This window comes from Cuculus canorus, chromosome 27, assembly GCF_017976375.1.
Source record: "Cuculus canorus isolate bCucCan1 chromosome 27, bCucCan1.pri, whole genome shotgun sequence".
NCBI lineage: Eukaryota > Metazoa > Chordata > Aves > Cuculiformes > Cuculidae > Cuculus > Cuculus canorus.
Genome location: NC_071427.1, coordinates 3,994,012 through 4,003,221, shown reverse-complemented (window position 1 = coordinate 4,003,221; position 9,210 = coordinate 3,994,012). Strand labels below are relative to the sequence as shown.

General features: G+C 46.2%; 1 protein-coding gene across 2 annotated transcripts in view; it reads right to left on the bottom strand.

Annotated features, from left to right (window-relative positions):
* Positions 1-782: 782 nt before the first annotated feature.
* AP3D1 (adaptor related protein complex 3 subunit delta 1) overlaps positions 783-9,210 on the bottom strand; it is a 44,074-nt gene continuing 35,646 nt past the window's right edge. For both annotated transcript variants that reach the window (XM_054049895.1, XM_054049896.1), the window contains 10 exons: positions 8,837-8,899; positions 8,124-8,219; positions 7,453-7,602; positions 7,290-7,337; positions 6,735-6,924; positions 5,744-5,832; positions 4,643-4,728; positions 4,080-4,201; positions 3,262-3,341; positions 783-2,726 (listed from right to left, as the gene is read on the bottom strand). In XM_054049895.1, coding sequence (XP_053905870.1) covers positions 2,631-2,726; positions 3,262-3,341; positions 4,080-4,201; positions 4,643-4,728; positions 5,744-5,832; positions 6,735-6,924; positions 7,290-7,337; positions 7,453-7,602; positions 8,124-8,219; positions 8,837-8,899 — 1,020 coding nt within the window. In that variant the 3' untranslated portion in view covers positions 783-2,630. The remainder of the gene's footprint in view (positions 2,727-3,261; positions 3,342-4,079; positions 4,202-4,642; positions 4,729-5,743; positions 5,833-6,734; positions 6,925-7,289; positions 7,338-7,452; positions 7,603-8,123; positions 8,220-8,836; positions 8,900-9,210) is intronic.

Sequence of the window (9,210 nt, the reverse complement as noted above, 5' to 3'; positions counted from 1 at the left end):
CCCCTTCCCCTTCCCCTTCCTTTCCCCTTCCCCTTCCCCTTCCTTTCCCCTTCCCCTTCCCCTTCCTTTCCCCTTCCCCTTCCTTTCCCCTTCCCCTTCCTTTCCCCTTCCCCTTCCTTTCCCCTTCCCCTTCCTTTCCCCTTCCCCTTCCTTTCCCCTTCCCCTTCCTTTCCCCTTCCCCTTCCTTTCCCCTTCCCCTTCCTTTCCCCTTCCCCTTCCCCTTCCTTTCCCCTTCCCCTTCCTTTCCCCTTCCCCTTCCTTTCCCCTTCCCCTTCCCTTCCCCTTCCCTTGGAGAAGGCTGGTGGAAGGTCCGTGTGCTGTTCCCCAGGTTCCTGCAGTCCCAGCCCACAAGGAAGGCAGAAGCAACTCCCTCACCTGAGCACCTCCTTCCTCCAAGTGTGGAAGAACCAAAGTTCTGGTGGCTCCAGAGATGGGCTCAGTGTAAAACACGAGCACCCTTCCCTTCCCACCTCCTTTGTTTCAGACCTTTTGCGCTGGTACTTCCTGCCTTCGAGCTGCTGCCGTTTCCCAACGGGATACAGGACTGGCAGTGGTCCCTCATGGATCCAGGCCAGCTCCCGGCCAGGGAACCCCAACCTCACATCTGGGGTGTTAGCGATGCCATCCTGCCTCCTCCACAGCCTTTGGAATTCCAGAGAGCTGCCCTTACCTCTGCCAAAGAGCATCCAAGACCCACGTACATCCCTGTCTCATTCTTGGGTCCATAGGACCTGAAAGAGTCCTGTAAAAGGACCACTGACAAAGCCAAAATGTAACTTTGTTTTCAAAGTTTATTGGATCATCTCACACAAAATCATTACAGCAGCTGTGGAACGGTGTTCTCTTCGTCTTGGGTTTTTTTTTATTTTCTCCAGGGAATGTCAATAGCAAATAAATTTGTGAATGTAACACATCATACAGCTTCAAAATCCTAGAATCACTGCACAGGATTCCTTAAGAGAAGACTCTACATGCTAAAGTGACAGTTTTTATCCATGAATTAAAAAAAAACAACACTAATTGAGGAACATTATCCTTTAAGACAATTGTAATATGTTCAGTTTCTACCACACAAACTGGCGAACCAAGGGAGGTTGACCAATAGCAAAGCCCAGCACATGAAGCCTGCTGCCGATGCATCCCTGTGAGCGCAGTCGGAACACCGAGCTGGTCCCAGCAATTCCCACCCCAATGTGGGAAGAGCGTAACGACCACGAGACACGCTTAAAGTACATGGCACAGTACTCCTGACCTGTGCCTCGGAGTCAAACCATTCCCACCTGTTCCCAGTTTGTCAAGTATGGAACAGTAAGGAAAAGAACTGGGAGTGGGGGTGAAAAGCAAGAGATTTTAGGGAAGGACGTCAGTTGGGCATCTCCATAAAAGACACTGACATCCCAGTTGGTGATTGCACAAGACTTGAGTAGAGCAGGAGGGGTTTCACTTTGCAGTCCCTCCCTTTCCACCCCTGAAGGCCGCAGCCGCTCATCACGCCGCGCAGGAGATCTGCTGCAGGGCCCCAGCCACACTCACGCTGCTGAACCTGCACCGGCTCCTGCGTGCGCAGGACCGTGGGACACTACGGGAGCACCGAGATCTCTCTGATTTGACCGCCCAGAAGGAGGGGACAGGGCTGTCGCTGCAAACTGTTCAGAATCCAGAGGACTACAGGTGCGGGCATTCTGTAACCTGGTAGTGGTCAACCTCAGCTGGTGAGCAAATGATAACAAAAAAGCAGGAACAGACCCCTTTGGATTTCCAGTTTCTTGCTACACCTTAGCTTTTCAGGAATGTGAAATTGAAGTGGACTCATAAAACACATCAGCAAAGACTGCTCAAAGGGGAGAGGCGTGACAGACTCCATTTGCAGGGTGGTCAGCGGGAGCAGAGAACCGAGCAGTAACACTTCCAGCCTGTTCCATGCATTCACTCTCGACTCTCAGCTGTCACTAAAAGAAGGTTAAGGCTCAAGGCAACTACTATAAACAAACTCAAACATTCCGGTTCTCACAGGGCTCATTTGGATTAGCTCAAGGAGATGGAGGATGTTTATATGCTGATCACAATAGATCTTGAGATAATAACAATAATAATAACAATAATAATAAATTGTATTTAAAAAAAAAAAAAAAAAGAAAGAGGCCTTCAGGTCCAGCACCAGCCTCTGCTAAAAATGTACATCAACTACAGCAGCCCTGAAGACATATCCCCTGGCTAAGGATCAGGTCAACCTTCCCTGGCAATAAGCACAAGCAACAGACTCTGTGCTACTGTTGATAAATTCTGCCTAGTCCACCCATCCCACGCAGATAGCAAGGATTAGGGGATCACCGTGAGCTGCTGAATAAATAGTGGCCACCTCTCCCTCCCTCCCTCCCTCCCTCCCTTCTCCAGTCATGTCACCAGGATCTCTTTGGGCTAGAAAGGGTTAACACCACAGTTTGTAAAAAGTTTGGAAATTCAAAAGGTAACATACAGCCTTAAAATGTCTAAACTGCAAACAATGGTGGAGTTAACTGAAAAGCACGTGTCCCAGGATAGTACATGCGTACGAGGGAGAAACTTAACATTGGGTCTGCTCGTCTTTACACATCGTGTTTCTTGTAGCTGGAGTATTTGATAAGGAATATTCAGCACTTGGACAATGTCTCTTTCATCTCATCCAACAAGTTGCTAAGCAGGGTGGAATCACTGCATTTCCCATCTATGGATACAGAGTTCTCTCCCTTAGAAAGAAAAAGAAGAAATACATTAGCTCTTCTTCTAAGCAGGGATAGTTTTATTCCCAGACTAGAAATAGCCAGTTTCCTGCCCAGGAATGAGAGATCGCTTCAGGGAAGGGGTCAGCGGTGTTGCTGCCCATGAGGTACACGCTGGGCAACAGAAAGCCTGTGGGGAGATACAGGCTTGGTAGCAGCACAGCAAACACAGCTAAAGGGGCCAGAAGAATTCATACAATCGTGGAACGGTTTAGGTTGGGAGGGACCTTAAAGCCCATCCAGTTCCAGCCATGGGCAGGGACACCTCCCACTGGATCAGGGGCTCCAAACCCCATCCAACTTGGCCTTCAACACTTCCAGGGCAGCCACCGCTGCTCTGGGCAATGTGGGCCAGGGCCTCCCCACCCTCTTTGTGAAGATTACATTGCCCATGGTGTCCCTTGTTGATTTAGACAGGAGCATTTCTCTCTTTCTGTTAAGACAGGAAACACTGCAGATTTAGCCTCTCTGGGGTCATCTCTGAGTGTTACAATGCTCTCACCTTTTTTACCAGTAGGCAGACATGATGGCCTTGGATAGAACGACTGTACATGGATGCACACGAATCAACACGTTCCACAACTGCAAAGAAAGCAGAAGTTTTCATTCAGTGAGACAACCTTTAATACAAGACTTGCTTCCCGCAAAGAGGAATTACTGCTTTGTCTGGCCTGAAGGAACAGAAGGTTCTAGCAAGTGAGGGGAAGAAGTCAGGGCTGAGCAAATGTACGTGCCTGGCTCCTCCTGTCCTATCTGGGATATTTCACAATCGGGAGGTTACTCATTGGCCTTTTAAGTAAGCTGCAAACGTTTTGTAGCAAAAGTGCTGACCAGAATGTAAATCTCTTCCCCAGAAATACTTTCAGTGAGGCAACATCTAATGCATACTCCAGAGCATGATGAAAGAGCCACTGGTTTTGCTTCAGCCAGGACTTGTGTTATTATGTCCAACCCTGAATAGCTCCCTTACTGAAACAAAGCACTGGGGAAAGACGCTGAAGCACTGAAGATCAACTACGCCCTCCAGAGAACAGCTACAGCCCTAGTTGCTAGCAAGCTGCTCCCGTGACACCAGCCACGCGCCTCACTGGGCTGGAGGAAAGCCACAAGGACAGAAGAGAGTTCATTTTGAGAACGTTGCATGCTTTGAGGACACCAATGTATCACAAAATGGGAAAAAACTCCTCTCCCAATTTATTTAATGTGAACATCACCTGCTTCCATCACTGCTGAGGCCGTGGAGCGTTGGCACTTGCCAAGCACCACAGAAATTAGAGAGGATGGAATTTTGCAGAAGGTTCTGCGCTGAGGAAGACTCACCTGAAAAATGATGATGAAAACAGATCTTTGCCAGTAGATGTTGGAAAGAAATGCTAATACCATCTAATTTAATAGAACTCATGTGCAGGTCTCCAGACTCCAGGAGCTTGGCAAAAGCATCACTGCAAAACAAGAAGGAAAATAAACACTTGTACCAGAAATCCAAGTGTGATCTGCCACGAGCCCCATGCAGACCTTGAAACACCGCAGGATGCAGAAGGCTAAGTACGACCAAGCTCTACGCAAATGGGTTTACAGGAAACAGGGGAATTACACTTTGGATTCCACTGGAATCCCCTGTGACCTCAACCAGAGCTACTTCCACACAACCTCTGCCAGCCCACAGGGCACATAGCTCCTTCTTTAGAAACCCTTGAAATAAGTTGCTGGGCATATTTTAAACAGTCAAACATTACATGAGATAACCAAACTGAAGCCAAAGCAATCACAAGCAACCAAAGTCAAAAGCACGCTGCATATCTTGCAGAGATGGCTTGCAGCCAAAGCGCAGCTTCACATGATTGGCAAAAGCACCAGTGCTGTGCTCCCTAAGTAGCACTTACCTATAGCAAGGCGTCGTGATCAAGTATGAAGCGCAACTGAAGTGCAATTTGAAATCTAGTTTTTCATGGGTTGAACCTTCATCATTCTGCAACAGGTCAAAGGAAAGGAGATGAATGGGAGCCCCGAGGCAGCAAGAGGAGGCACCACCCCCACCTACCAAATAGGCACCGATCAAGACCTCGGGGCTCAATTCCCTTTGATAGACCCTGACTGAGCCTGAAGGATCAGTCTGAGAACAACCACCATGCTACTGCCTCATCAGGGAAGTTAGAGACAAGGTGTGGGTAGCTGGGTTGATACACACCTACAGCAGGTGAGGGACACAACTGAAAGGACCTGGCTGCGCTTGTGATTGCACTCTGCTGAATTTATACACTTGGAGCTGTGGATTTACAGTTGACTATTTCCCCAGCAAAGTAAGAATGAATATCTCCCAGATTCTTAGGTACTAAAAATAAGACTAGTTCACTATTTTTAATAAACCCTTAAAATAGATGATGGCTGACTCAGAAGCAGACGCAATTGTCTCCGTTCACTTCCTTCAAGCTGTTCACACAGCTCCTTCATTAATTTTACTGAAATATGACTAGAAACCCACAGTCTTATACAGGTTAATACCTAATGAACAATGTCTTCAGCTGACCTTGCTCTTGTTCTTAGTTTTCATCCTAATTAACTGTGTCTAATTCCTATTACTGATTTTCCAGCCTTGTACTGGGTAGAAGTGTCTGACTGATCTTTAGGTAACCGAGCTCAGACGGAACAGACTCTGGGCTGCCTCTGTCGCCTGTTGGTGGACCTCCTCTCCCCAGCAGATGCGCCACCGCAGTGAATTTCTAGCTGACGATGTGGCATATGTTTCAGGCTGCATTGCTCAAACGCTGCCCAGAATGACAATTTAGGGCATGCTTCCGCAGTATTCGGGACACTCTTTGCACAAGATGTCATGTAAAAATACTTCTTACATCACAGAATGGGCTGGTGCAGCAGAGATGAAATGATGCCTAAAAAAAGCTCGAAAGCAGTGCTTTCCACCCAAGTCAAGCTCCCTTACGCGGTTCCAAAGGAAGCAGAAGCACAGAGTTGAAAGCTGCACTTACTTTGACTATAAAGGACAGTGTTCCTTTTAACTTCTGAGCCATAACAATACTCTGAAGTGTAAACACAAACTGGGCTTCATTAGAGATTCCTAGCACAAAGAAAGGAGAGGGAGAAGTCAGGTCAGGCAATGGTTTCCATACCTAAGTAAGAGAATAAACTAAATAGACAAGCAGTGACTCAGGTTTATGCACTGACTGTCTCTCAACCAAGTTAGAGGTTTTCCACGTAGGTGAAAGGGTTATACGCACAGTTTCTGTTAGTGAGCTAACAGAGTTACAGCACTCAGGTCGCTGAGAAGCAGCAGTGACCACTGGCACCTGCTAGAAGTTACAGAGCGAGTGCCTGGGCACAGTACATCACAGTGGCAAGGTATTTAAACTGGAAAAACGTACACCTTTCCAAGGAGTTCAGAACTAATTCACATTCTGTTTCTATGGTTTTCTTTCAATACAAAAGTCATACACAAGTCAAGAACTGCCTTATACAGAATAAACAACTACCCCACTGCTTTCCACAGGGGAATCAAAATGCATCTGAGGCCACTAAATCCCAGAAGATTTCTTCAGAATTCAAATTAATGCTTTGGCAAAGAAAGTGAAACTGGAAGAAGCTCAATGATTCACCCATACTATTGTACAATGTATGAAGCCATGATCCTTCATCTCCGTGCCTAATACTTCTTCCCATTAAATAAACACAGACTTAACACGAACTTTCACTGCATGTGGCTTCTGCTGTTAAAACCGTGGGATGACAGCTCAAGAATAAATCCAGAGTAGATTCTAATGGTACAAGAATCTTTTCATTTTAAATCTCATAGCAAGCTCCTCATGAATTTGGGATTTCTGCTGGCAATACTGGCGTGTTCAAAGCAGGAGGACAGCTCTTCCTGGACAACAGCAAGCAGCAGGATGTTCAAACAACTCTTTCCACGGGAGGGCAGTGCAGGACTAGACACACTTCAAGAACCCTGTGTGAAGCTACACGTACCAGGGGGGAGCTGGAAGGGCACAGGTATCCCATCGTGTACTGATGATCCTTCTGGTCGGAGCATTTTAGTGTTGAGAGAGTCCAGGACATTTAGTTCCATGCTCTTAAGGAAGCTAGTGCTTTTGTTCTCAAAGATAACAGAGACAGTAACTTGGCTATCGTTCTGGAGGTTGCCTTGAATATCATACGTCTGCAAAAGAAGGGAAAAAAACAACACAGGGAAGACTGAGAAACAAAGAGCAGAACACAGTATGGCAATAAAGCAAGCTTCAGAAATAAGGTGATTTGGCACAGCTATAGGAGAATGAAAACACACACTGGTGATCGACTCCACAGTACGGTTAGGTAGGGGGAAATATCAACTCAAATCTTGTTAGGTGGGACATCCAAAGGAATGGAAGCAGAGCTTTGTTATGTTTCTACTTCCTAGGCTTTCAACAGTTCTTTAGCTAAAAGCTGTCTACACGAAGTTGCTGTGCTATCCCGAGGGTATCCCCTCTTCTCTTCGAGGACACAACAAGAACAGACACCTGGATGTGAATGTGAAACACTCACCATTTTAACGTATGGGTTTTCAGCGAGAAGGCGGTAACTGGACATCGGCTGAAAACGAAGAAAGAAATCAAGGTCATAATGTAACCAATATCTCTGAAAAGAGCTGTCATTCTCCCTCCCAAAGGAATTCATCTCCTGCCTTTCCCCAGGGCAAGCTACTCACTGGTAGTGGTTCATCTTCTAGTGTTCCATTCTGCACCGACTCTGCTGTCTCCTCCTCACTGTGATGACTCTTCTTTTTGGATTTCTTTCTATCCTTCGATTTCTCTTCCTTCTCTTTCTTGTGCTTTTTCTTCTTATGCTTGGAGGATTTCTACCAAAAAGAACAAGAAACTACAACAAACCCTTACAGAAACCCTACACTTCCGGTCATTACATCATGACCCTTCTACCAGCCTTTCAACAACAGACTCTGCCCTGTGCAGCCTTCTGGATGACTGAACACAGTTTCCTTCTACAGCAGAAGCCCCAAACAAAGCCTTGAGTCCTTAAACCCCTACAGCAACTCTGCGTCAAGTCCTCAGAAACCCCTGCTCCCCACTCACAGGTCGATACTTTAACCCAAGGCAGCCTGGGACTAGTAGAAGGTTGAATCTCTTCAGCTGTTTGGAAGCTCAGCTTTAACACTACATGACCTTTGGCTTAAGGAACAACCAAACCTCTTATGAGGAAGCATTTAGAGCTCCTCAAGGGCATAACATCCTACTGCTGCCTATTTGCAGGCAGTCACTATACTGACTAGGAAACTGTTGGAACCTCCCGCCTGCTGCTTCTGAAGGAATATGAGACACTAGGAGAACATGGCTAAAGATAACAGCAATTTAAACCACTTACCTTTCCTTCATCCTCCTCCTCCTCATGCTCTTCCCTTTCTTCTCTTTTTACCTCTTGAGGTTCAGCCACAACAGCAGCACTCGCTTCAGGCTCACTCTGTGGAGATGAGTAGAAGGATTATGGCTCTAACAGAAGGCAGCTGAAACAACTGAATCCCACGCCAGAAGAAACCTTCACAGAAACACTCCCCCCACAACAACTGTTATTTCAAAAATTACATTACACTAACATGGCATCAAGCCTTTCATATTATGCCTCAAATCCAGCAAATACGATCACCTGAGGACAAAGACACAAAAGACTTCCTCTCCAAGGAATCCATCCTTTTATATTCCCTGCCTCTCCCTCTAAAAGCTCCCATCAAAATTCACAAGACTTTCTCTCCCACATCTATTAACATAACTAGTGTCTAGCTCAAGCTAGGAAATAAACCTGTATAATAATATACTATTAAAATCCACCAATAATATTAAAATCCACCAAGCCTGTAGCTGCATCTCTATTTCCATCCACTGATCTACACTGCAGAATGAGCCTGAAACCTCCCGTTAAGCGTCTGTAAATCAGGCAGATAAAATGCCATCGCTTTGCATCAATAAGTTGAGGAGATGAAACGTATCTCTCCCTTCTCTCCAGAGCACAACAAAGTGCTGGTGTCACAGCTAAGATGCAATTGTCAGAAAAGGTTTCCTGCGACGTGGCAAGGTGCCTACCTGTGGCTGGGTAGTGGGAGCAGGTGGCGGAGCAGTGGAGAGCCAGAAATCCAAGTCCTCCTCCTTAATTACAAGAAAGAACAAACGATTAGGGTTGTTTTGATATCATTCTTAAAAAAACAACATAGTAATCAATTAAAATCTTAATTTTTCAGAGAAATGTGTAATTCCAGAATGGTCACACACAGACGCTGCTATTATTTAGGAGCAAATAGATCCAGAAGCTTAACTTTAGACTTCAAGCACACTTCCAAACCCAGCCATAGCTGGCAGTAACTGCTAATTACCCTGCACACCACAATACCTACAGGCATTCGAAGCACATTGGCTGCACCTCAGAGACGCGCGTCTCTGCGGAGCAGCTGATGAGAAGA